Raw genomic sequence first — 27,938 nt, forward strand, 5'->3', positions numbered from 1 at the left:
TAGAATCAAACAGTGTATTTTTAAAAAGATAATGGCAGGTAATACCAAGAAGTAAGGCTAGTAAGCATAAATTTTCACTTTGTGGACCTCCTTGTCATCACATTCCCTCTGTCTGTTGTAGTAATAGAAAGTATTGTCCCGTCTCTGAAGTTTCTTCACATATCCTGTCTCTGGCCAACGATCTACCTGTATATTGAAAACCAGAATACAAATATTATAATGCTGATGTTCTTTTTATATAATATTTCACTATCAAACAGTTAAAAACACAAGTCACATCAAACAATTAAAGTACAAAATTAAATTTAAAAATACTTGAGCTCTTAGTGATATCTTACACACACACACACACACACACACACACACACACACACCACAACACACGTAAGTTGCAACCTTATACTGCAGGACAACTAATTCAGTGCTTCTCCCTAGATCCCAATTTCTAGATTTAAATTTCTACTCTGCAGCCAAGGTAAAACATTCAAAATAATCTAAACTTTATCCTTCTTATGTTTACAAACTGTTTTAAGCATTATTACTTACTAACTTCTAAAAATAATACCCAAGGAGGAAATTAGGGCTAGGCCCAGGCCACAGGGGTGACTAAAGGAAGCAGTTAGACTAGAGATATCTAAATCTCTACATCTAGAAAATCTCTATATCTAGAGAAATACACGTGTATTTCCTCATGTCCATGTTTCAAGTTCACACCTTAAAGCTCAGTTTTTCATAGAAATTTGAGGTCATGAACATAGCCCTTAGCAATGTCTTCTTACCTTCTCCCCACTAGTCTTTCTCGTTCACCACATTGGTTTGCTTACTTGATCGTTTGGCTCGATCTAGTTTGGACATTTTTCTCCCCTTCCTCTCTGAATTCACGTTATACCTTCTTGCTCAGGTCAATGCATTTTTGCTATGGTTAGGTATGTTGCTTCTGGATTGTGTGACATGTACTCCACCACTGTCAAAACCCTAGTCTTTTGAATTTGTGTTCCTGGCATGAAAACCAAGTCCTGTTCTTCAACATCATCTCTACAGGCAGCAGCTACTCATTCTCCAGTCCCCTACTTATAAGTCACAGCTTCCAAACTAGAGCACAAAAATGCCACGAATACAAAAGAACACACATCCTTTGTTTTCTAACAGCATATTTTCATTTTCTTCTCTGGTCTCGTTGATTTAGGAGTTAGCAAAAACGGGTAGCAGCCTATCTGGTAAACCTTGGCAGGCTCTCTGACACGTACGTCATAGAGAAAAGCAATGCTTTCCATCGCTTAGGTCAAGTCTGCTGTTTGTTGCTTCCATTACCCTCCGCGGAGAAAGGCAGAAGTTCTCAAGATACCGTTAATGCTGTCTTCCTCTTGGGGCCAAGAGCAGGCTCTCTCATTTAGTAGGGTCCCCCCACCACCTTATTCAGTGAAGAAAGGTACACTGCTGCTTCTTCAGAATACCCACAGCACTTTATGTGGGATTGAGGCAGGAGACAGATGGGCCCAGGCTGAGCAGCTGCAACCAGCCTCCTGCTGACACCTCGAGATGAGAGGCCAGCAGGAGCAGAGCCCTGATTGGGTGGAAGACAACGTGACCACATTTTTCTCATTCTTGTGGCAAAGGGGATTTTCCAGCTGGACACGTGCGCAGAGAAGGTCCTCAGTCTCGGGAGGGGCCAAAGGAGAGAGGAGCCACCAGCCCATAATATGTCCTGCCAACCTCCCAGAAACCTTCGCGCTGGAATCCAGCTTGGCTGAGAGGTGCGTGTGCACCCACCAGGAAGGACCCTGAGTCAGGCCAAATGTGGGCACGAACAGGACGACTGGCCAGAGGTAACCCAGAAGACTGCCCCCATATAAGCGATCTCAGCCACCCGTATTGCACACAACTCTGAGTCTGCCTGTGTGTTCTTCAACACGTACTTTACTCCCAGTAAACACTTTATGGGCTTCACAATCTCTGTCACTTTGCTGAATTCTTTCTGCAAAGAAGACAAGGACTGAGGTCCTGCTTCCAGCTGCCCCACCCTAGGAAATCGGTGGGGGGGGGGCTTCCAAACAGATGGACTCATTCTGCCTCTAGGATCAACCTCTAGGATTTTTTCTTTCTATAACCCTTTGCTGTCTCGTCATTTTTTCTTCTTGGCTTTCTACCCATCACTCCCATTCAACCTAGGAAACCTTCATTCCTTAGAGAATGGTGGAGGGGGCTGATATGGTCCTCAAGTCAGCTCTCCTTGGGTAGGAGATCAGTAAGTACTAATAGTGTCCATAAGGACATGTGCGTTAGGTAAGGACAAGAACATCGCCCAAACCCTTCAGACCACTGCCAATCAAGGCAAGCCTTCAGTTACCCTCCTGTCCATCCTTTAAGGCCCACTGCAAATGCCTCTCGGGGCATGAAGCCCTTTTGGAAGATTGTCCCTGAAGGAAGAAAATTGTATCTTCCTTTAATTTGGGGGGGCATATATTTTCACTTGTGTAAGTTTTTATTGTTCGTCACTCTTAATCTTCCACTTCAAGATACAGGAATAATAAAAGCTATCATTCACTGAACACCATTCATTCACTCAACAAACTACTACTGAGCACTACAATGCGAGGCGCTTGCAACACATGATTTCATTTAATTCCTGAGACAGTTTTCTGAAGCAGGCACTGGCGTCACCATTTTACACTTGAGCTCAGTGAGGGTTATGAACCTTGTTCAGGGTTCCCCAGCCAAGGAGGAGAGCCAGGATGCAAAGCCTGGGCAGACTGATTCCAAATCCCGTACTCTAAATTTCTTGAGGTCAGGCACTTGCTTTTATATTTATCTGTTTAAAGCATCTGTGTCAGTTTCTGCTTTATAACAAAGTGAATCAGTTATACATATACATATGTTCCCATATCTCTTCCCTCTTGCATCTCCCTCCCTCCCACCCTCCCTATCCCACCCCTCTAGGTGGTCACAAAGCACCAAGCTATCTCCCTGTGCTATGCGGCTGCTTCTCACTAGCTATTTATTTTACGTTTGGTAGTGTATATATGTCCATTGCCACTCTCTCACTTTGTCACAGCTTACCCTTCCCCCTCCCCATATCCTCAAGTCCGTTCTCTAGTAGATCTGTGTCTTTATTCCCATCTTACCTCTAGGTTCTTCATGACCTTTTTTTTTTTCTTAGATTCCATATATATGTGTTAGCATACGGTATTTGTCTTTTTCTTTCTGACTTACTTCACTCTGTATGACAGACTCTAGGCCCATCCACCTCACTACAAATAACTCAATTTCGTTTCTTTTTATGGCTGAGTAATATTCCATTGCATATATATGCCACATCTTCTTTATCCATTCATCCGATGATGGACACTTAGGTTGCTTCCATCTCCTGGCAATTGTAAATAGAGCTGCAGTGAACATTTTGGTACATGTCTCTTTTTGAATTATGGTTATCTCAGGGTATATGCCCAGTAGTGGGATTGCTGGGTCATATGGTAGTTCTATTTGTCGTTTTTTTGAGGAACCTCCATACTGTTCTCCATAGTGGCTGTACCAATTCACATTCCCACCAGCAGTGCAAGAGTGTTCCCTTTTCTCCACACCCTCTCCAGCATTTATTGTTTCTAGATTTTTTGAGGATGGCCATTCTGACTGGTGTGAGATGATACCTCATTGTAGTTTTGATTTGCATTTCTCTAATGATCAATGATGTTGAGCATTCTTTCGTGTGTTTGTTGGCAGTCTGTATATCTTCTTTGGAGAAATGTCTATTTAGGTCTTCTGCCCATTTTTGGATTGGGTTGTTTGTTTTTTTGATATTGAGCTGCATGAGCTGCTTGTAAATTTTGGAGATTAATCCTTTGTCAGTTGCTTCATTTGCAAATATTTTCTCCCATTCTGAGCATTGTCTTTTCGTATTGTTTATGGTTTCCTTTGCTGTGCAAAAGCTTTTAAGTTTCACTAGGTCCCATTTGTTTATTTTTGTTTTTATTTCCATTTCTCTAGGAGGTGGGTCCAAAAGGATCTTGCTGTGATTTATGTCATAGAGTGTTCTGCCTACGTTTTCCTCTAAGAGTTTGATAGTTTCTGGCCTTACATTTAGGTCTTTAATCCATTTTGAGCTTATTTTTGTGTATGGTGTTAGGGAGTGTTCTAATCTCATACTTTTACATGTACCTGTCCAGTTTTCCCAGAACCACTTATTGAAGAGGCTGTCCTTTCTCCACTGTACATTCCTGCCTCCTTTATCAAAGATAAGGTGACCATATGTGTGTGGGTTTATCTCTGGGCTTTCTATCCTGTTCCATTGATCTATATTTCTGTTTTTGTGCCAGTAGCATAGTGTCTTGATTACTGTAGCTTTGTAGTATAGTCTGAAGTCAGGGTGCCTGATTCCTCCAGCTCCATTTTTCGTTCTCAAGATTGCTTTGGCTATTCGGGGTCTTTTGTGTTTCCATACAAATTGTGAAATTTTTTTGTTCTAGTTCTGTGAAAAATGCCAGTGGTAGTTTGATAGGGATTGCATTGAATCTTTAGATTGCTTTGGGTAGTAGAGTCATTTTCACAATGTTGATTCTTCCAATCCAAGAACATGGTACATCTCTCCATCTATTTGTATCATTTTTGATTTCTTTCATCAGTGTCTTATAATTTTCTGCATACAGGTCTCTTGTCTCCTTAGGTAGGTTTATTCCTAGATATTTCATTCTTTTTGTTGCAGTGGTAAATGGGAGTGTTTTCTTAATTTCACTTTCAGATTTTTCATCATTAGTTATAGGAATGCCAGAGATTTCTGTGCATTAATTTTGTATCCTGCTACTTTACCAAATTCATTGATTAGCTCTAGTAGTTTTCTGGTAGCATCTTTAGGATTCTCTATGTATAGTATCATGTCATCTGCAAACAGTGACAGCTTTACTTCTTCTTTTCCGGTTTGGATTCCTTTTATTTCCTTTTCTTCTCTGATTGCTGTGGTTAAAACTTCCAAAACTATGTTGAATAATAGTGGTAAGACTGGGCAACCTTGTCTTTTTCCTGATCTTAGTGGAAATGGTTTCAGTTTTTCACCATCGAGGACGATGTTGCCTGTGGGTTTGTTATATATGACCTTTATTATGTTGAGGAAAGTTCCCTCTATGCCTACTTTCTGCAGGGTTTTTATCGTAAATGGGTGTTGAATTTTGTCGAAAGCTTTCTCTGCATCTATTGAGAAGATCATATGGTTTTTCTCCTTCAGTTTGTTAATATGGTGTATCATGTTGAGTGATTTGCGTATATTGAAGAATCCTTGCATTCCTGGGATAAACCCCACTGGATCATGGTATATGATCCTTTTAATGTGCTGTTGGATTCTGTTTGCTAGTATTTTGTTGAGGATTTTTGCATCTGTGTTCATCAGTGATATTGGCCTGTAGTTTTCTTTCTTTGTGACATCCTTGTCTGGTTTTGGTATCAGGGTGATTGATGGTGGCCTCGTAGAATGAGTTTGGGAGTGTTCCTCCCTCTGCTATATTTTGGAAGAGTTTGAGAAGGATAGGTGCTAGCTCTTCTCTAAATGTTTGATAGAATTCGCCTGTGAAGCCATATGGTCCTGGGCTTTTTTGTTTGTTGGAAGATTTCTAGTCACAGTTTGTGATTGGTCTGTTCATATTTTCTATTTCTTCCTGATTCAGTCTTGGCAGGTTGTGCATTTCTAAGAATTTCTAAGAATTTGTCCATTTCTTCCAGGTTGTCCATTTTATTGGCATAGCGTTGTTCTGGCACAGAAATTTGCACATGGCAGGTACCCAATAAATATACACTGAAGTGAAATGCAAAACCTCTCTACAACTGTCAAGTCATACAGTGGATTGGATTGTTACACACACACACACATACACAACCCTCAGGTGCTTTTTGAGACTTCCCCTTTAAGGGTGTTCTTTGTGTTCCCTTAAATCTGATCTTATCTCAGTCTCTTATCTCTTAACTGATCTTAATCACAACAGTTTCTGGGGTGGTGGTGTAGGGTGCATCACCGCCTGTATGATCACCTTGCCTATATGATCCTGGGTCTTACACACCTTTCAGATCTTTTTTTTTTTTTTTTTTTGTGGTACGCGGGCCTCTCACTGCTGTGGCCTCTCCCGTTGTGGAGCACAGGCTCCGGACGCGCAGGCTCAGCGGCCATGACTCACGGGCCCAGCCGCTCCGTGGCATGTGGGATCTTCCCAGACCAGGGCACGAACCCATGTCCCCTGCATCGGCAGGCAGACTCTCAACCACTGCGCCACCAGGGAAGCCTGTATCCCAGTCTTAAGGCAAGTGTATGAAGCTTATTTTTGAACTGCATTAAAATGCTGATGCTTGTGTTTTACAACTATTTAGAAGCCACAGATGATAGAGTAATGAAAACTCCCTTTTGGTAATGGGGACCAAAGAGTAAAATGCTAGTAGATATGAAGAAATGGATATGTGAAAGTCATAGTCATCCATCCAATCCTCATTTGATCAGTATGTTTAATTTCATTCCTTACCACCCCTAATAATCTCTATTGAATTAACATCCATTAAATGAAAGAGTCTATTACATTTTAGCTCTGTATTGCCTCCATCTTTTTTCCTATCTACTTTTTTAGGACGTGTTAAGTAGAGATCAAAGAGTAGAATGAAGGAAGAAAAAGAATATGGGGATCTGAAAAACCCATCTAAGAATTAGTCTCTGAACAATGGTGAGTTAATAATTAAGAAAAACACCATAAAACAAAAATAAAAAACAAGTTAATAATAAACACTTTGTTGCAACCTCAGCTCTAAAAATTAAAATACATTTATGAATACTATGTCATATTCTATAATATCCTTCCAAACTCAGCCTCCTAGTATTCAGTAGAATAAATGAATTTTTAAAAATCACATTATAAACTGGGGCTGTATCTAGATTTTGGTATAGTCTTTGAAAAGCAAAACCATGCCTCTAATCTCTCAAGAAAGTCTGGAATACACAACCAAAGTCAGGAGATTTTGTCACCCAAAGAAGAATTTAACCCCTTTATAATTTGTGGTTAAAATAAAAAAGAAACAGGAAAGAAATAATAGTTCCACAGCAAACTGAATATCTGATAATAGAATTACCTTAGGGAGAGAAAATGACTCTGCTTTGTTGGTCTACCATAAAAGATTCACAGCACAGTTGTCAGTAAAAGCTAGAAAATTCTTAATGTTTCTGTGCTGAGGAACCACCTCTTGCCCCAGTCTGCCTGAAAATCATTCTTCTGGGCCTCAGTTCCCCATCAGTAAAACGAGAGGGCTGGAGAAGAATTCCCTTTTAGTATTCTCTGGTTCTTTGTTGGTGGTGGCTTTTTTGTTTGGTTGTTTTGTTTGTTTGTTTGTTTAGTGCTTTTCACCACCTAACAAACTCATTTTGAGTTTGGGTTTGTAGAGGCATAAATCTTACCATAGAAACTTGCTTCACTTGTTTATATTCAATTTCATCTCGATATCCTGCGTGTTGAAATCTGTACAGATTTTCTATCTCTTCTGACCACTTTTTGGCATGACTTACTGATTTTGGTTTCACGTCAGAACTAGCCATGGCTACAGAGGTCTTATTACCAGTTATTTCTGAAAGATATGAAAACAACATTAATAGATAACATAATAGTGACAGTTTGGGAAATCCCTTTAAGAATGGACAAAACTAGCATTTAAAAAAATTAGAGAGTTAAGAATCCCATTAAATATATTAGATTTTTAAACATTCAATTCCAAGAGTGAGAAGGATTCATGTTCTATTTTGGAAATAAAATAAAATCAACCCTGAAAGATACATAAAATTGCATTCAGAGTTAGATTGCTGTCCTAAATGCTGCACACTAATTCTGGTATTTCAGACAATAGTTTATACATTTCTGAAATCACACTCTTGGTTTTAACTGCTCAGGAGATTGTCAAAATATCCCACCACCATTTCATTTAATCATATTCAAAACTTTATCTCCCTTTTTGTCCGTTAAGGGAATGTAAGATCAGTCTTCTCACTCTCTTCCTTTTCTTCTTACTGGGAAGCAATTGTTTCTTCCTTTTCCTTTTCTTGACTGTTTGGAAACATGCCAGTCACTGCACTCCATTGACTTAGGCCACTGTGTCCTGATGTGAGAAAATGGACTATCGACACAGTCAGTGACAGCCGTGTGGCTGTCCTGACACTGAGATCCCTGACTTTAAAACAATGTAGTCCTTAAAATTAAATTTTCAGCTCTCGTTCACGAAACTGTCTAGTCACCAAACTTGTATAGCCAGTTTTTCAAAGACATAATCTTGCACTTGTTTTTTGTTGACTTATTTTATTACCAAAATATATCATTCATTTAACATTATTATATATATTATATAATACCTATTATATACAATATATGTATATTTTAATATTATATAATTATTATATATTAATATATATTACAGTCATTTATTAAAGTGCCCAGAATTTTCACCATGATTCCTTGAATTCATTCTTCTATTTAAATATGTTTCTATTGGCTGAAATACATTAAAATCAGACCTAATAAAGTAGGTTTCATCCTGTAAATGAATTCATATTTTTTGAATTTTTTCAGTTATAATTACAAATGCTTATTATGTTAAAGAAGTCAAGCAAAACATTAAAGTACAAAAAGAGAAGGCAAAATAAGCATCACAACAGTTAGAAATATCCATCAGGTGAATATCATCCCAACCAAATGATGAGTTAGAAGGAAAGACTTACAAAGTTTTATGAAAAGGAATCTTATAACAAATGCTTTAACAAGTGTAATAAATTTAGCTTTACCTGGATTTACCAGGAAGGAAAATAGGAAATGGAAATAAAATTGATGGGAATTGCTGAACTTCAGATAAATGTTTCTTCAGTATTAAATATGAAATGTTTCTTCAATATTAAAGATGTAGTGTAAAAGTTCTCTAAATGGTTAATAAAAAAGACTGTTAAGTAAATAAAAGTAATAAAAGACTTAATAAATAATAAAAGACTTAATAAAAAAGACTGTTAGGAGACTAAGTCATTTGTTTGAAGTCCATGTATAAATCACACACAAGTACTGAGTGATTCATTTCTAGGAAAAATAAGGAAATTGGTCTTATACTTCCTCCTACCTCCTCTAGAATTGTGTTATATAAGTAACATTCTCAATGTTATGGCACTGACATTCTGTTCTGAAACCCTAATTCCCACGGTTGTTCAGACTTAGCTCCGTGTTTAAATGAAGTCATTTGAGTCACCCAGTTCTCACTCTGATGATGGTAGCAACCACCTAAGTGGATATATCATTAGAATTGTTGTTTGCATTTTTTCCCATGTGCATGCTAACACACATATTGATGAGAATGAAGAAAATTAAGGTATTGTTACTATTTGATTTTAAAAAATTTTTGATGCTTACTTATTAATTTAGTTTCAGGCTCATGTTGCAATTTAAGGCAGTACATTGTTATGTTATTGTATAAATTTATGTAAAATTTGGAAAACCTGACACAACAAGACATAAGCCATATTTCAGTCAAACTTTGTCCTTCAACTGCATTCATTTTAATGGGAGGTTCACTGCTTCATTGCTGCATATATACTAATTATGACCAATAAGTGAGTTGGACATATGTGGTACAGCCTGATGATCCATTAACATATATAATTATATATTTTATATATATATACATATATATATATTCCACAGGAAAATGACACTAAGAAACATGGAAGAAAAAAAGGTGCAAATTCAGGGTATTAAAAATACTTTCAAAATGAGTCATGTTTTTATATGAATTTAGTGGCTGTAGTATTTAACATTGGTTTTACAGTTTTCTCAGAGCAGTGATACTATCTTAATTTTTGTTTCACCCAAGCCATTTCTGCTTGAGGCTTGGCTTTTTGATATATAATAAAATACTTTTATTTACTCATTGTCATTCAGAAAGTATTTTCCTAAATGTTATCTATGTAACCTTTCATCATTTTCAAACATTTAATAGAGCAGAAAAATATGCTGCATTCAGCTTAACTACTGGGGAAATCGCCATTTTTCTCAGTAGAAATGTGCATCCCCCTAAACATATCAGGCATTTGGGAGTTCCCTGGCAGTCCAGTGGTTAGGGCTTTGTGCTTCCACTTCAGGGAGCATGGGTTCAATCCCTGCGCAGGGGAACTAAGATCCCGCATGCCACGTGGCCAAATAAATAAATAAATAAATAAACAAACATATCAGGCATTTCAATACTCTGCTTTCCCAAAATATCTAAAGGGAACATGAGTGTATTTTCACCATAAGAGGAACCCTAGTGGCTCTACTATATGGTGATGGTGTAAATTCTTTTGGTCTCTCTTACCACTTACTACTTATCAAATACAGAATGCAACTAAAAATAGGAAAGATCAACTTAAAATTCCTTAAAGATTTCTGTGATTCCCAGAAATTCACTGGCAGCAGCACTAATTTTGCTGGTAGCCTTCAGCACTGTGAAAGTTAGTGGTTTCTTTAATGATAGCTGTGGCAAAAAATAATTTATATAAAATACATTTGACCTCTGTAATACTAAGCTGTGTCTGGAAAAACAGGAAATGGCAATGCCTGACTCTCTAGTTTGCAAAAATCAAATTTTATTAAACAGTATGAGGGTTTATGTGGGTATTTTAAAATCCCACCAATATATTTATTTTATTTTATTTTTATTTATTTATTTACTTATTTTTTTGCGGTACGCGGGCCTCTCACTGTTGTGGCCTCTCCCCGTTGCGGAGCACAGGCTCCGGACGCGCAGGCTCAACGGCCACGGCTCACGGGCCCAGCCGCTCCGCGGCATGTGGGATCTTCCCAGACCGGGGCACGAACCCGTGTCCCCTGCATCGGCAGGCGGACTCTCAACCACTGCGCCACCAGGGAAGCCCTAAATTCCCACCAATATTAAGTCCGTGACAATCTGAGGTTTTAATCTAACAGAAGCCTTTGATGTAATTTCAAACTCCCTTCTATGCAAAAAGCCATCACCTTCTTCTAGCTCTGAAAAGTGCTTTTACTTTTATAGTCGTATTAAAACCCCAAGGGCTATCAGAAAAGCTAATCTTCCATTTCTTTCCCCATTTTATTTTTTCTGTTCCTAGACACAGCAGAATACGGCGGAGGGGCCCTTTAACTAGCATGTAACCTAGGCCAAGTCAGTTCACTCTCGCGGGCCTCTGCTTCCTGAACTGAGAAGAGGTCTCACTAGATTATCTCTACAATTCTTACACTTCCCTTCCCAAAGTTTTTGGGGGTTCAGCTGAACAACAGAATTGGTTTCCATAACAGGCCTTGGTGGTCCATGGTCCAGTGTGCATCTGCACAGCAGAAAGCCCCTCCTTTCGGGGATCCCGCGAGCTGACCGATGGGGCTTCTCTGGTCCCTCAAACTTTTTTTTTTTTTCTTCCAGAAATCAACAATCATGTTTGTAAGGTAAAATCTGCCTAGAGAAGGCTGAGATGGAGAAAGTATCCTAAACCCTGGGGATCAAATCACTGACCTGCAGGAGGAACTCAGAAAGGAGCCCCCAGAATCGAGACCCCTAAAGACAAAGGGGGCGCGGAAACTACGGAGACTCGAAATTAAAGACCCTTCCTAAAAAAGAGGAAACTAGAAAAAAGAGGAGCGAGGCGGACATATCTCAGGTACCCAGGAGGAGCAGCAGCGGGGCAGAAGGGGCGGAGCCTGGGCTTCGGGGCGTGGCCTGGCAGGCACAGGGGCGGGGCGGGCAGGGCCCGGCCCCGCAGCGACGCGCCCACTCACCCGTGGGTCCTGCTCGCCCGGGTAACCCTCGCTCGGCCATCCTTGAGAGGCCGGGGCGCCCCGCCTGGGAGCTCGCCAGCGAGCCCGGCGGTGCTCGTGTTCTCCACTCGGGATCCGTGGGCTGGGCTGGGCCAGCGAGAGGCCAACTGTAGTGGCCTCGGCGACACTCACTTCGCCTGGCAACGTCCAGCGCAGCTCGAGCGCTCAACTCATTCAGGTCCCTTTGTGCTCGCTCAGGCCCCGCCCCCTGCGAACGGGCCTTTGTGCGCAAGCGCGTGGGCGGGGCCCAGTTTGGAGAGTGAAAGTCGATCGCAGGGTGGAGCCTTGCAACTTCTCAACCCCACTTCGAGGTGGAGAGAGGAGTGCTTGCCGCTGCATCAATCACAGACGGAATTCCCTAAAAAAGCCAATCAGAGAATAGAGACCGTTGGTGCTTCTGGTCCCTGATGGTAGATACCTCCTATGTGTCCCACCTCTTCTTATTTTGTTGGAATTAAATGAGCCAATCCACTGGGTCGAGCACAGTGCCTGACAATTAGTAAACCTATGATAAATGACACCTATAGCTTTATCTTTTCCCAACATTACCTATATTATTAATCATTTAAAAGACTGCCTATTTACTTACAACTCCCATATTTATTTCCTTAGCCCAGATCTCTCTCCAAATTCTAGACTTGTATAACCAACGTGTATTCAACGTCTATCTGGTTGTCCAAAACAACCGCCCTCCAAGCACCCACCCTCAAACCTGCCCCTTCCACGGTCTCCCCCTTTCGGTAGGTGGTCCCTAGAGTCCACTTTCTCTGGCCCTCCATAAGCAAAACCTGTTGGCTCTACTGATCCCAGCCAGCGCAAGCCACCATCACTTTTCCGCCTCTGGTTATTGTAATAGTTCCCAACAGGCTTCTCTTGTCCCCTGCAGTCTATTCTCAACAAAACAATAGGTTCGATCTTGTTAAAACCTAAACAAGATTATGTCATTTCTCTTCTCCCAATCCTGCAATGGCTTCCCGTTTTACAGAGTAAAAACCAACAAAGCCCTCCAAGATTTGCATGCAATCCCTCCTCCCTTGCTCTGTAGCCCGGGATCACTCTGCTCCAGCCACACTGGCCTGGCTGTTCCTCACCCTGCTCCCACATTAAGGATTTAGATGTAGCTGCTTCCTCTGCCTGGAATGGTCTTCCTCCATTTATTCCCTTGGCTAACTTCCTTGTTTTTAAGCCTCTGTTGATATCTCAACTTGCCCATCCTAATCCCTGTAGCTCTCTCTTCCCATCACATTCTCTATCTGTCTTACTATGTTCGTGTTTCTTTTTTCCACAAGACTTATCACCTTCTAATATACTATTTATATTGCTTCTTTCTTTTTTTCCTTTTCCTAGCATAATGCTTTTTTATATTGTTTCTTTTTTTTTTTTTTTTTTAATTTATTTTTTTTGCGGTATGCGGGCCTCTCACTGTTGTGGCCTCTCCCGTTGCGGAGCACAGGCTCCGGATGCGCAGGCCCAGCGGCCATGGCTCACGGGCCCAGCCGCTCCGCGGCATATGGGATCCTCCCAGACCGGGGCACGAACCCGTATCCCCTGCATCGGCAGGCGGACTCTCAACCACTGCGCCACCAGGGAGGCCCGATATTGCTTGTTTCTTAATTTTATTATTTAGCTTTCACTAGACTGTAGTTTCCATCAAGAGAGAGATCTTGTTAACTAAATTCCTAGAACAGTGCTTAGCACTCAGTAGGTACTAAACAATATATTCTGAATAACTATATTGAACTACGACTGCCACTATGATGCTGTGGAAGTAGTACAGCATGGTGCCTAGGACACTGGCATCTAGGGCATGACCTTGGATTTGAATCTGGGTTCTACTACTTAAACTAAGTTTCCTTAACTGTAAAATGAAGACAAAAACTGTACCTAACTGATGGGGTTGTTGTGAGGATGAAGAAATAAATATACACCTAAATGTATTTAGGACAGCATCTGGAACTGTATAAATGATGTCAATAGATATTATTATTTCCACTAGAACGTGCGCTCCATTACCACATGGGCTTTGCTCACTGCTGAATCTTTAGTGTCTAGAACAGTGTCTAGCACATAGTAGATGCTCAACAAGTATTTGTTAAATGAAAAAATGAATTCTCACTATCACATTTCCTGGAGGGTTGCAGTAGCTTCCTACCCAGACACCCAGCCCCAGACTGAGTGGTTTTTCTAAACTTGAATCCAGTGGTTCTCAAACTTTAGCATCTATCAGAATCCCCTGGAGGGAAGGTGTGTTAAAACAGACTGCCATGGGACTTCCCTGGTGGGCCAGTGGTTAAGACTCCATGCTTCCAGTGCAGGGGGTGCGGGTTCCATCCATGGTCAGGGAACTAAGACCCCACATGCCAAGTGGCTTGGCCAAACAAACAAAACAAACAAAAAAAACTCCAGAAGACTGTTGGGCCCATCCCCAGAGCTTCTGATTCAGTAGGTCTGGGCTGGGGTAGAGAATTTTCATTTCTAACCCGTTTCCAAATACTACTGGTGATGTTCTTCCAGGTGTCATATTTTGAGAAATACTGCTCTAATCTCACCTGTCACTGCCTTGTTTCAAACCACCCTGGCTTGGGCTTCCCTGGTGGCGCAGTGGTTGAGAGTCCGCCTGCCGATGCAGGGGACACGGGTTCGTGCCCCGGTCCGGGAAGATCCCACATGCTGCGGAGCGGCTGGGTCTGTGAGCCATGGCCACTGATCCTGCACGTCCGGAGCCTGTGCTCCGCAATGGGAGAGGCCACAACAGCCACAACAGTGAGAGGCCCGTGTACCACAAAAAAACCCAAAAAACAAAAAACAAAAAAAAGAAAACAAACAAACAAACAAACCACCCTGGCTTGCCACTGTCACTCAAGTTAGAGTTTCAACTCCTTGGCTTGGTGTACAAGACCTTCTTGATCTGGTCCTTTCCTTAAAATAATTTTCTTATTGAGGTGCAGTTGATGTACAAGATTATATAAGTTTCAGGAGTACAACATAGTGATTCACAATATTTAAATGTTATATTCCACTTATGGTTATTATAAAATCTTGGCTATAGTCTCTGTGTTGTACAATATATCCTTGTAGATTGTTTATTTTATACATAGTAGTTTGTACCTCTTAATCCCCTACCCCTATCTTGCCCCTGCCTGCTTCCCTCTCCCTACTGGTAACCACTAGTTTGTTCTCTATATCTGTGAGTCTGTTGCTTTTTTGTTATATTCACTAGTTTTAAAAAATTTTTTAGATTCTACAAATAAGTGATATCATACAGTATTTGTCTTTCTCTATCTACCTTATTTCACTTAGCATAATGCCCTCCAAGTCCATCCATGTTAGTGCAAATGACAAAATTTCATTCTTTTTTTTATGGCTGAGCAATAGTTCATTTTATATATATCTATCTATCTCGTCTTCTTTACCCATTCATCTGTTGATGGACACTTAGGTTGATTCCATATCTTGGCAATTGTAAATAATGCTGCTATGAACCTTGGAGTGCATGTATCTTTTCGAATTAGTGGGTTTTTTTTTTTTTTTGGATATATACCCAGGAGTGGAAGTGCTGGGTCATGTGAGAGTTCTATTTTTAGTTTTTTGAGAAACTTCCATACTGTTTTCCACAGTGGCTACACCAATTTACATGCCCCCCAACAGTGTACAAGGGATCTCTTTTCTCCACATCTTCACCAATATTTATTTGTGTGTTTTTTGTTTGTTTGTTTTGCGGTACGCAGGCCTCTCACTGTTGTGGCCTCTCCCATTGCAGAGCACAGGCTCCGGACGCGCAGGCTCAGCGGCCATGGCTCACGGGCCCAGCTGCTCTGCGGCATGTGGGATCTTCCCGGACCGGGACACGAACCCATGTCTCCTGCATCGGCAGGCGGACTTTCAACCACTGCGCCACCAGGGAAGCCCTATTTGTGTTCTTTTTGATGATAGTCATTCTGGTGTAGGGTGATATCTCATTGTGGTACTAATTTGCAGTTCTCTGTTGATTAATGATGTTGAGCATCTTTTCGTGTCCCTGTTGGCCATCTGTATGTCTTCTTTGGAAAAATGTCTGTTCAGGTCTTCTGCCCATTTTTAAATTGGTTTGTTTGGTTTTTTGCTGTTGAGTTGTATGAGCTGTTTAAATATTTTGTATATTAACCCCTTATAGGTCGTATTACTTGCAAATATTTTCTCCCATTTAGTAGGTTATCTTTTTTTTTTTTTTTTTTTTTTTTTTTTTGCGGTATGCGGGCCTCTCACTGCTGTGGCCTCTCCTGTTGTGGAGCACAGGCTCCGGAAACGCAGGCTCAGCAGCCATGGCCCACGGGCCCAGCCGCTCCGCGGCATGTGGGATCCCCCCAGACCGGGGCACGAACCCGCGTCCCCTGCATCGGCAGGCGGACCCTCAACCACTGCGCCACCAGGGAAGCCCTAGTAGGTTATCTTTTGGGCTTGTTGATGGTTTCCTAGCTGCGCAAAAGTTTTTAAGCTTAATTAGGTCCCATCTGTTTATTTTGCTTTTATTTCCTTTGCTTTAGGAGACCTCCAAAAACATTGTGACAATCTTTTTTTTTTATTTATCATTTATTTATTTATTTGGTTGCGCTGGGTCTAAGTTGCTGTGCGCGGGCTTTCTCTTGTTGCGGCGAGCAGGGGCTGCTCTTCGTTGTGGTGTGTGGGCTTCTCATTGCAGTGGCTTCTCTTGTTGCGGAGCACAGGCTCTAGGTGTAAGGGCTTCAGTAGTTGTGGCGTGTGGGCTCAGTAGTTGTGGGTCGCGGGCTCTAGAGCACAGGCTCAGTAGTTGTGGTGCACGGACTTAGCTGCTCCGCGGCATGTGGGATCTTCCCGGACCAGGGCTCGAACCTGTGTCCCCTGCATTGGCAGGCGGATTCTTAACCACTGCGCCACCAGGGAGGTCCCACATTGTGACAATTTATGTCAGAGTGTTATGCCTATGTTTTTTTCTAGGAGTCTTATGGTTTCTGGTCTTACATTTAGGTCTTTAATCTATTTTGAGTTATTTTTGTATATGATGTTAGAAGTGTTCTAATTTCATTTTTTACATGCGTAGCTGTCCAGTTTTCCCAACACCACCATTGAAGAGACTGTCTTTTCTCCATTGAATACCCTTGCCTCCTTTGTTGTAGATTAATTAACCGTAAGTGTGTGGTTTATTTCTGGGCTCTCTGTCCTGTTCCACTGATCTATGTGTCTGTTCTTGTGCCAGTATCATACTGTTCTGATTACTGTAGTTTTGTAGTCCAGTCTGAAGTCAGGGAGTGTGATTCCTCCAACTTTGTTCTTTCTCAAGATTGTTTTGGCTATCAGGGTCTTTTGTGTTTCCATACAAATTTTAAAACTATTTGTTATAGTTCTGTGAAAAATGCCCTTGATATTTTGATAGGGATTGCTTTGAATCTGTAGATTGCCTTGGGTAGCATGGTCATTTTAACACTATTAATTCTTCCAGTCCATGAACACGGTATATCTTTCCATCTGTTTGTGTCATCTTCAGTTTCTTTCATCACTGTCTTATAGTTTTCCAAGTACAGGTTTTTTACCTCCTTCAGTAAGTTTATTCCTAAGTATTTTATTCTTTTTGATGTGATTGTAAATGGGATTGTTTCCTTAATTTCTCTGTTCAATAGCTCATTGTTAGTGTACAGAAATGCAACTGATTTCTGTTTATTAATTTTATGTCCTGGAACTTTACCAAATTCATTGATGAGCTCTAGTAGTTTTCTAGTGCCATTTTTAGGGTTTTCTATGTATAGTATCATGTCATCTGTAAACAGCAACAGTTTTACTTCTTCTTTCCAATTTGGATTCCTTTTATTTCTTTTTCTTATCTGACTGTTGTGGCTAGGACTCCCAATACTATGTTGAATAACAGTGGCAAGCGTGGGCAACCTTGTCTTCTCCCTGATCTTAGAGGAAATGCTTTCAGCTTTTCACCATTGAGTTTGACGTTAGCTGTGGGCTCGTTATATATGGCCTTTATTATGTTGAGGCATGTTCCCTCTATGCCCACTTTCTGGAGGGTTTTTATCATACATGGATGTTGAATTTTGTCAAAAGCTTTTTATTGAGACAATTATATGATTTTTATTCTTCCATTTGTTAATGTGGTATATCACATTGATTTGTAGATATTGAAAAATATTTGCATCCCTGGGATAAATCCCACTTGATCATGTTATATGATCTTTTTAATGTAATGTTGGATTCAGTTTGTTAATATTTTGTTGAGGATTTTTGCATCTGTGCTCTTCAGTGATACTGGTCTATAATTTTTTGGTGTGTGATATCTTTAGTTTTGGCATCAGGGCAATGCTGGCCTTGTAAAATAAGTTTGGAAGCATTCCTCCCTCTGCAATTTTTTGGAATAGGTTGAGAAGGTTAGGTGTTAACTCTTTTGTAAATGTTTGGTAGAATTCACATGTGAAGCCATCTGGCCCTGGATTTTGGGGGAGTTTCCTTTTTATTATTACTGATTCAGTTTCATTACTGGCAATTGGTCTGTTCATATTTTCTATTTCTTCCTGGTTCAGTCTTGGAAGGTTGTGCATTTCTAGGAATTTGTCCATTTCTTCTAGGTTGTCTGTACTATTGGCATATAGTTGATTGTAGTAGTCTCCTATAACCCTTGGTATTTTTGTGGTATCGGTTGTAACTTCTTATTTTTCATTTCTGATTTTATTGATTTGGGCCCTCACGCTTTTTTTTTTTTTGATGAGTCTGGCTAAAGACTTATCAATTTTGCTTACCTTTTCAAAGAATCAGATCATTGATCTTTTCTATTTTTTTTTAGTCTCTATTTCATTTATTTCTCCTCTGATGTTTATAATTTCTTTCCTTCTACTAACTTTGGGTTTTGTTTGTTCTTCTTTTTCTAGTTCTTTTAGGTATAAGGATAGGTTGTTTATTTGAGATTTTTCTTATTTCCTGAGGTAAGCTTGTATCGCTGTAAACTTCCCTCTTAGAACTGCTTTTGCTTCATTCCATAGATTTTGGATCATTGTGTTTTTGTTTTCATTTGTCTCCAGGTATTTTTTGATTTCCTCTTTGATTTCTTCAGTGATCCTTTGGTTGCTTAGTAGCATATTGTTTAGCCTCCAAGTGCTTGTGTTTTTTTTTTCTTGTAGTTGATTTCTAAACTCATAGCATAGTGGTAAGAAAAGATGCTTGATATGATTTCAATTTTCTTAAATGTACTGACACTTGTTTTGTGGCCTAGCTTGTGATCTATCCTGGAAAATGTTCCATATGCACTTGAAAAGAATGTGTATTCTATTACTTTTGGATGGAATGCCCTATAAAAATCAATTAAGTCCATCTGGTCTAGTGCATCATTTAAGGCCAGTGTTTCCTTATTGATTTTCTGTCTGGATGATCTGTCTATTGATTTAACTGGGGTGTTAAAGTCCCCTATTATTATTGTGTTACTGTCTTTTCTCCCTTTATATCTGTTAATATTTGCTTTATGTATTTAGGTGCTCCAACATTGTGTGCCTATGTACTTACAATTGTTATAATTTCTTCTTGGATAGACCCATTGATCATTATGTATTACCCTTCCTTGTCTCTTGTAATAGCCTTTATTTTAAACTTATTTTGTCTGATATAAGTATTGCTGCTCCGGCTTTCTTTTGATTTCCATTTGGATAGAATATCTTTTTCTATCCCCTCACTTTCAATCTGTGTGTGTCTTTAGGTCTGAAGGGACTCTCTTACAGGCAGCACATATATGAGTCTTGTTTTTTATCCAATCAGTCACTCTATGTCTTTTGATTGGAGCATTTAGTCCATTTACATTAAAGATAATTATTGATATATATATGTTCTTATTGCCATTTTGTTAATTGTTTGGGAGTTGTTTTTGTAGGTCTTTTTTCCTTCTTTTTTTGTTCTCTTGTGATTTGATGATTATCTTTGGTGTTATATTTGGATTCCTTTTTCCTTTTTTATGTGTATCTATTATAGATTTTTGGTTTGTGGTTACCATGAGGTTTTTAAATAAATAAATAAATAAATGTGTGTGTGTGATTGTTTTAAGTTGCTGATCTCTTAATTTCAAATGCATCTTAAACAACTCTGCATTTGTACTCTCCTCCCCTCACAATTACTATTTTTGATATCATATTTAATTTCTAACTGTTTTGTGTATCCCTTAACTGCATATTGTGGATATAGATGATTTTACTTATGTTATCTTTTAACTTTCCTACTGTCTTTGTGTGTGGATGATTCACTACCTTTACTGTATGTTTGCCTTTACTGATGAGCTTTTTCCTTTTATAATTTTCAGATTTCCAGATGTGGCCTATTCTTTCTCACTTAGAGAAGTTCCTTTAACATTTCTTGTAAAGCTGGCTTGGTGGTGGTAAACTCTTAGCTTTTGCTTGTCTGTAAAGATTTTGATCTCTCCATCAAATCTGAATGAGAGCCTTGCTGTAGAGTATTCTTGGTTGCAGATTTTCCCCTTTCATCACTTTAAACATATTGTGCCACTCCTTCTGGCCTGCAGAATATCTGCTGAAATGTCATCTGATAGCCTTATCAGAGTTCTCTTGTACATTACTTGTTATTTTCCCTTGCTGCTTTTAATATTCTCTCTTTATGTTTAACTTTTGCCATTTTAATTACAATGTGTCTTGTTGTGTTCCTCTTTGGGTAAATCCTGTATGGGTCTCTCTGTGCTTCCTGGACTTGGATATCGGTTTCCTTTCCCAGGTTAGGGAAGTTTTCAGCTGCTACATCTTCAAGTATGTTCTCAGCCCCTTTATCTCTTTCTTCTCCTTCTGGGACCCCTATAATGTGAATATTAGTGTGCTTTATGTTTTCCCAGAGGTCTCTTAAACTGTCCTCATTTCTTTTCATTATTTTTTTCTGTTCAGCATCAATGATTTTCACTACTCTGTCTTCCAGGTTGCTGATTTGTTCCTTGTATTGTGGATGCCTTCTAGTGCATTTTTCATTTCAATTATTATATTCTTGATTTCTGGTTGTTCTTTACAGTTTATAACTCTTTGTTAAAAACTTCTAACTTCTCACTTTGTGCATCCATTCTTCTCCCATGTTTTTTGACCATCTTACCTATGACTACCCGGAACTCTTTCTTGGGTAGATTGCCTATCTCCACTTCACTTAGTTCTTCTTCTGGGATTTTATCTTGTTCCTTCATTTGGAACATGTTCCTCTGTCACCTCATTTTGCCTAGGTTACCGTTTTTATTTTTATATGTCTGGTAGATTGGTTGTTTCCTGACCTTAGAGAACTGGCCTTTTGTAGGAGATATCCTGTGCATCCCATCAGCACACTCCCCTCTTGTCACCCAAGCTATAGGTTCCCTCTTATGAGGGCTGTTGGGTCCTTCTGTTGTGGCAGGCTGACTATGTAGGCAGGCTGGTAGGCTTGGTTGGCCCCTGGTCTGGTTTGTTGCCAGGGCCTGCCTTGTATGGAGGCTGCCAGCCACTGGTTGGTAGGACCAGATCATGAGGTGGCTGACTGCAGAACCCTGTGTGTAGGGGTGGTCCTGGGGCTAGTGCTGACTCACTGGTAGGAGGAGTCTGGGTCCAGAAGACTTTGGGGCTATTGCTACCCACTGGTGGCTGAAGCCAGGTCCTGGAGCTAATGCCAGTCTACTGGCAGGCAGAGTTGGCTCCTTCAGTCTGGTTGCATGGCCTGGGGTTGGAGTGGGGGGTTCTCAGAGCTGATGTCAGATTGCTGGTGGGTGGGGCTGGTTCCTGACACAGCTGGATGCAGGGTCTGGGGCATCTTGAAGTTTTTATTGGCCTGCTAGTGGGCAGGGCCAGGGCTCAGCTAGTCCCAGTGCAGGGTCCGATCTCCTGGTAGGCAGGCTGGGTCCACAGGCTGTGGAGCTGTGGTTTTCTCGTGACTGGTGTCTGCTCCCCGGTGGGTGAGGCTGGTCTAGAGGCTAGAGCAGGCTCGCTGGAGACTGGAGCCAGGCCCAGGGGATTATGGGGCCAGTGCCCACCCACTGGTGGGTGGAGCTGTGTCCTGGGCCCTCTGGTAGGCAGAGCTGTGTCCAGTAGCGGCTGGGGGCTCAGGAGGTAGTAAGGCAGCCTGTCTGCTGGTAGGTAGGGCCGTGGGCCCATGCAGTTAGTTGCTTGGCCTAAGGCATCCCCGCACTTGCCCCTGTAGGCTGTGGGGACAGGGCAGGGCTGGGTCCTGGGACTCATAAGCTAGAGAAAGGGTTCCGTACCGGTGCTTGCCAGTGCCAGTGTCTACAAGGTAGAGCAAGCTCCTAAAAATGGCTCCGAGTGTCTGTGTCCCCAGGATGAGCTGCAGTTGCCTCCTGCCTCTCTGGAAGACTGTCCAAGATCAGCAGGTAGGTTTGACCCAGGCTCCTATTAAATTACAGCTTCTGGGAATTCCCTGGTGGTCTAGTGGTTAGGACTCTGCGCTCTCACTGCCAAGTGCCCAGGTTCGATCCCTGGTTGGGGAACTCAAATCCCACAAGCCGTGCAACACGGCCAATAAAAAAAAAACAACATTTCAGCTTCTGCCCTGGGTCCCAGTGTGCATGAGATTTTGTGGGTGCCTTTGAAGATTGAAGTCTCTATTTCCCCCAGTCCTCTGGCACTCCTGAGAGTAAGTCCAGTTGGCCCTCAAAGCCAAATGCTCTGGGACCCTGACAGGGGGCTGGGGTCTCTCTACCCTTTGGGAGAATCTCTGCAATTGTAATTATTCTCTCGTTTGTGGGTCGCCCACCGAGGGGTATGGGACTTGACTGTATCACGACCTGCCCCTCCTACTTGTCTTGTTGTGGTTCCCTCTTTATGTCTATAGTTGTAAAAGATCTTTTCTGGTAGCTTCCAGTCTTTTTCATTGAGGTTGTTATGCAAATAGTTGTGATTTTGGTGTGTCTGTGAGAGAAGGTGAGCTCAGGGTCTTTCTACTCTGCCGTCTTGGCCAGTCTCCTCAGTCTGGTCCTTTCTTAGCTGGTTTAGCCTTGACTTCCCCTGTTAAGGCCCTATTATTTCATCCCTTTTGAGTCCGCTACTTTGGTTAAGAGGAACTATTGATATTTGCAGAGCCCAGATGGAATGAAAGCTCATTCCAGGGACTTCAGCTGTTCTTGTCCCTGGAAGCTGAACTCAAATTTTTCTTCTCTGCTAAATTTTTCTGATGGCCTTTTTCTCCTTTGCAGAAACAAGCTCTTTCCTTGGTCTCCACAGTACACCCTGACACACATCCATTAACACACTTGTGTAAGACCTCTTGTGTTTATTTGTTTCCACGAGTTTCTACTTCTGCCAGTCTGTAAGCTCTTGGTAGACCATGGCTGATTCCTTTATGTACATCCAGTTTCAAGCACAGTGACTGGCACTTAGTAAACACCCAGTAAATAGTAATACCTACCATTTATTGAGCACTTACTATTTTCTGGGGCCTTGGGTAGCCTTTACAAACTTTTTTTTTCCTAGTTGAATAATAACACTTTTTAATCAACCAGAGGGTTGGGGTAGGAAGTGAGAAGAAGAGGTAAAAGTGCTGGAGAAAAACATGTAACTAATGCAAAATAACATATATTGTGACTGAAACAAAACAACAACCCCCCCACAAAAAAACACCTTCTATTATGTGAATTAGCTGGATAGTGTATTTCTTTTTTTTTGCGGCCATGCCACACGACATGTGGGACCCAAGTTCCCTGACCAGAGATCGAACCTGTGCCCCCCATATTGGAAGCATGGAGTCTTAACCACTGGACCACCAGGGAAGCTGGGTAGTGTCTTCTTAATCAGTCAGCTCCTATAGAGAAGGAATATCCTTGCCAATCTTGTTTACTTTGTTCACATTCGCCTATACACTCTCTAATTTTTTTTCAAATCTATCGAGCTATAATTGAAATGCAATAAATAACAGTATTTAGCAGCATATAATTTGATACATTTTGGCATATGTATACACCTATAAAACCACAATCAAGTTAATGAACTTGTTTCCTTGTGTACCCAGGCGACTGCTGATTTGCTTTCTGTCACTTTAGATCAGTTTACCTTTCCTATATTTTTATTTAAATGGCATCATACAGTATGTACTCTTCTTTTGTCTGGTTTCTTTTGCTCAGCATAATTATTTTGAGACTCATTCATTTGTTTTGTTGTATTAACAGCTCATTCTCTTTTCCTCCCAATTTTATTGTGATATAATTGACATATAACTGTGTAAGTTTAACGTGTATAACATAATGTCTTGAATCATGTATACATTACACCAACATGATCACCACAATTGTAGCTAACATCCATCACCTCACATGCAGTTTTCCTTTTCTTGTGATGAGAACTTTTAATACCCTCTTCCTCAGCAACTCTCAAGTATACAGTACAGTATTGTCAACTATAGTTGCTATGCTGTATATTACATTCCCGTGATTTTTTCATCATGTAACTGGAAGTGTGTACCTTCTGACCACCTTCAGTCATCTCTCCCACCCCTCCCCCACCTCTGGCAACCACCAATCTGTTCTTTGTTTCTATGAGTGCAATTTCTTTAGAGTCCACATATCAGTGCGATCATATAGTAGTAAATACCCCAAATGAATAATAATAGCTAATATTTATTGAGCTCTTACAATTTTCCAGGACGTTGTATGGACTTCATTGTGCCCACCACTTTGAGATGAGAAAGCTGAGTTATGGAGAGGTTACCTTAACCAAGGTCACATAAATAGTAGTGGCTCAGATGCAGCGCTAACCAGGGCCTATATTTTTTCTAAAAGAATAGCATAGGATACAGTAAATTTATAATGCAAGTTATTTATATTGTCAACTGAAAAAAAGAAAGCACAACCTAAAGGTTGACACTTACGTTGTTTTTTTGTTTTTTTTTTTTTTTTTTTGCGGTATGCAGGCCTCTCACTGTTGTGGCCTCTCCCATTGCAGAGCACAGGCTCCGGACACGCAGGCTCAGCGGCCATGGCTCACGGGCCCAGCCGCTCCGCGGCACGTGGGATCCTCCCGGACCGGGGCACAAACCCGTTTCCCCTGCATCGGCAGGTGGACTCTCAACCACTGCGCCACCAGGGAAGCCCGACACTTACGTTTTATCTGGCAGACTGAGGACTTAAGCCTGGGATACAGCCTCTCAGATCGCTCTCAGGGTCTGTTTCAAAGAGGTGAGGGAGGAGCTGGGATATAGAGGAGTTTCTGCAAAAAACAAAACAACAACAACAAAGCAGGGAGTCAAACATCACAAAATGACTGCTAATTAGAGAAAAACCAGACATCTCAAGTTAATGACTTGAGTGCTTTTGTATGTATGGGAGGATGCAAGAGTCTGGGCTCACTGAAATCATTCCTTTGATCTGCACCTTAACTATCTGAGGCTGGTATCATCTTTTTCTCCATCCTGAATCCCCTCAGGGTGCATTGTTGTGGGGGTGGGTGGGTAGCTGCAGTGGCTGATTTCTTGATGGCTGAAACATCCTCTGCTGACTGATATGGCAAGTGACATTCTTCATCCACACTATGGACAACGATTTATAAGTACATAAAATTAAGAAAAAGATATTCTGTACTGATTTCCTAACAAACACTTGAATCTACCTCAATAAGTAGTTTTTAGGTATTTAACTTAAACTTAATAGCAGTTTTCTGTCCTTCTGGGACAGAATAAATTGAGGACTTGGAAGCCCAAAGAGCTCTGAGATTGCAGAAGGATAGAAATTCCCAGCTGGGGAAGGACATAGCGATGACTAATCACGTGTCACTCTTTTCTTTACGACCAACCACAAGAGGCATTTCTCCTGGGACTTAGTATCCAGGTAATTGGGCTTCTTCCGAAAGTCCATTTCATTTGTATTGTGAGGATGCCAAAGTCTAGGAAGTGACTGAATCTTCCTCTACAAGAGCCAATATTACATGTGTCTGGGCTATGCTTACTCATCTTTACTATTTTATACCCTATCTTTTAATCCTGACTCTCTGTTTGCCTTTATTCTCTTGTCCTGTATCCATTGTTTAGAGGAGGGAATAAACACAGGGACAAATAAGTAAGAATATGAGCCTTATCTTGACCTGTGTGGCCAGGAGCTTCATTGTCAGAGGTAGACACACTGGATTCTGCAAATACCAGGCTCAGTGCAAGATTTGGTTTTAGGTATAGACAGCCTAGTCACAGCGACAGCCTTCTTTTATCCTATGACAAACCATCTTATACCAAATCAAAGGTGTTGGCGATGTACACTAGCAGGGTGTTTTACTCAGATTCGTGACAATGTGTCCACACCTCCCCCCTCTTCTACCCTCCGCTTCCTCCTCTTCCTTTCTTCCTCCTCCTTAGCATTTCACCAGTATCTGTATTTGAATAGAACTGTCTGCCCTGGCTGCAGGGAACACGCCGATATTCTCTGAGGGTGGCATTCTGATTCTTGTTTTCCCTGGCTAGAACGCATTGTTAGTGGATTTATTCCTACATTACCTTGTGTCTCTGTGGAAGCATTTATTTACCACGTTCTGCAAAGTTGTTGTCTCCAAATAGATTGAAAATGACTCGTAGGCGCATCTTAGTCGTCTCTGTCATCACGGCAGGGCTTGTTCGGTGCTGTGCACAAAGTAGGACCTCAAGTATTGGAGTTGTGATTAATAATACTGTGGTGTCTAAGGAGACTTGCTGCTAAGGGGTGTGGGTAATGCCATTGTGACTATTCGGTGAATGTTAATACTTTAGCAAACCTTTTCATAAAGTTGCTTTGGTGGTGAAAAAATTCCAGACCTTTCGCCCATTACCCTACCATTTTTTTTTCTTTTATACATCTTTCTAACTCCCAAAAGAAAAAAAAAGTTAAAAAAAGAGAAAAAAGTAAAAGGTCAAAAGGGGTGGAGGTAGGGGAGGCTAGCAGCTCAGCTCTCCTTGGGATCTTTACTTATCTACCCTAAGATCATGCATCTGAGCTGTGATCATCAGGGATCGTGGATTCACTCCGCTTGTAGATTACGTGTAAATGGAAGCAGGGACTAAGAGTTTTCGAATCTACCACAAGCCTGATACCGTTTTCTCACACAATCCTGACGATTATCCTATAAGGTAGACATTGGGAAGGGACAAGAAAGAAGAAGAGAAGCAAAAGAAGGCTTGCAGGATCGCAGCGGACAAGAAGGAAGTGGAATGCATCCGATTTCAAAGCCAAGCTCCGCATCCCTGGGTGGAGCCTCCGGTTCTGGGTGTTGTCTCCCTTGGCGTTCTCGTTCCTGCACAGACACGGGCAACTCTTCACCAGAGTGACACCGTGTTGTGTCAAGGTATCCGGTAGGAGCCTCACTCCTCGCGCTGCACCCTAGATTCCTCCACCCGGCCTCCCAGCTCTGAGCGCAGGGCAGCCCAGTTAGTTGGTTTCACCCCGCAGGTCGCGGGCTGCGGGAACTGACAGGAAGCTCCTTGGCGCTGCCCCGACCCCGACCCCCCGGGCCGCGGGGTTGCTCTGATTGGACGTGGCTGCGCCCGGCCGGCCAATGGTGAGGCGGCGGCAGCTTCCCGGAAGTGGCGGCGCGGCCGGCGGCGGCTGTGGCTTCCGTTGCTCTCTAGGCAGGCAGGTGACCAGTCCGGCCGGGTTGGCGGACGCAATGAGCTGCTTCGAGGGGCAGATGGCCGAGTATCCAACCATCTCCATAGACCGCTTCGACCGGGAGAACCTGAGAGCCCGCGCCTACTTCCTGTCCCACTGCCACAAAGGTGAGCGAGCGCAGCGCGCCGCCCCGTCCCGGGGAGCCGGGCTGCGCGGGTTCGGGCCCCGCGGGGAGGTCGCCCAGGGGCTGGAGGGAGGGAAGGCGGGGGTCGGGGTCCTGCAGGAGGGAGTTCAGGCTTTGGGAGGCCGGGGGAGAGATTAGCGACTCACCTTGTTCCGGCGGGCTCTTCAGCCCGTCTGACGCTTTAATTCCTCATCGGTACCGCGGGACAGAACAGCGACCCCCAGTTGTCACTGACCCAAGCCACTTTGATCAGGCACAACTATTCGGCTTTTGAGGAAGTTCTCCCAAGGCCCAATAGTCAGAGGTTGGCAAGGTTTACTTAGTTCTTCCCCCATATCCTCGCGATCATGTTATAAAGACAAGTTTAGATGAAATTGTGCCATACCCGCAGACATTGATTAGCAAACATGCACGCACTCAAATTAAACTT

General features: G+C 41.8%; 2 protein-coding genes across 7 annotated transcripts in view; one reads left to right on the plus strand and one right to left on the minus strand.

Moving 5' to 3' along the window:
* MEIG1 (meiosis/spermiogenesis associated 1) lies at positions 1 to 27,691 on the minus strand. Of its 5 annotated transcripts, none has more exons than XM_082618263.1 (4): positions 27,655 to 27,691; positions 24,862 to 24,967; positions 7,412 to 7,578; positions 1 to 186 (listed from the first exon to the last, which is right to left on the minus strand). In XM_082618263.1, exons 3-4 carry the CDS (start codon positions 7,547 to 7,549, stop codon positions 58 to 60), a joined length of 267 nt encoding a protein of 88 aa, XP_082474389.1. In that variant the 5' UTR covers positions 7,550 to 7,578; positions 24,862 to 24,967; positions 27,655 to 27,691; the 3' UTR covers positions 1 to 57. The 5 variants fall into 5 exon arrangements, with proteins under 5 accessions (XP_082474389.1, XP_082474388.1, XP_082474387.1 ...); XM_082618262.1 differs by lacking the exon at positions 27,655 to 27,691 and adding an exon at positions 26,241 to 26,261; XM_082618261.1 differs by lacking the exon at positions 27,655 to 27,691 and having other exon boundaries at positions 24,862 to 25,613.
* DCLRE1C (DNA cross-link repair 1C) overlaps positions 27,288 to 27,938 on the plus strand; it is a 44,141-nt gene continuing 43,490 nt past the window's right edge. For both annotated transcript variants that reach the window (XM_082618243.1, XM_082618244.1), the window contains exon 1: positions 27,288 to 27,491. In XM_082618243.1, the coding sequence (XP_082474369.1) occupies positions 27,383 to 27,491 (109 nt within the window). In that variant the 5' untranslated portion in view covers positions 27,288 to 27,382. The remainder of the gene's footprint in view (positions 27,492 to 27,938) is intronic.

Source organism: Mesoplodon mirus, assembly GCF_964341445.2.
Source record: "Mesoplodon mirus genome assembly, chromosome: 4".
Classification (NCBI taxonomy): Eukaryota; Metazoa; Chordata; class Mammalia; order Artiodactyla; family Ziphiidae; genus Mesoplodon; species Mesoplodon mirus.

What these genes read in the sequence shown, in the direction of transcription:
- MEIG1 (XM_082618260.1), bottom strand. Translation starts at nt 11,805, where the DNA reads ATGGCCGAGCGAGGGTTACCCGGGCGAGCAGGACCCACGG. An exon ending in CGGGCGAGCAGGACCCACGG is followed by an intron (nt 7,579 to 11,765) that starts GTGAGTGGGCGC and finishes CATATCTTTCAG; the next exon opens with AAATAACTGGTAATAAGACC. An exon ending in AAGTGAAGCAAGTTTCTATG is followed by an intron (nt 187 to 7,411) that starts GTAAGATTTATG and finishes TTCAATATACAG; the next exon opens with GTAGATCGTTGGCCAGAGAC.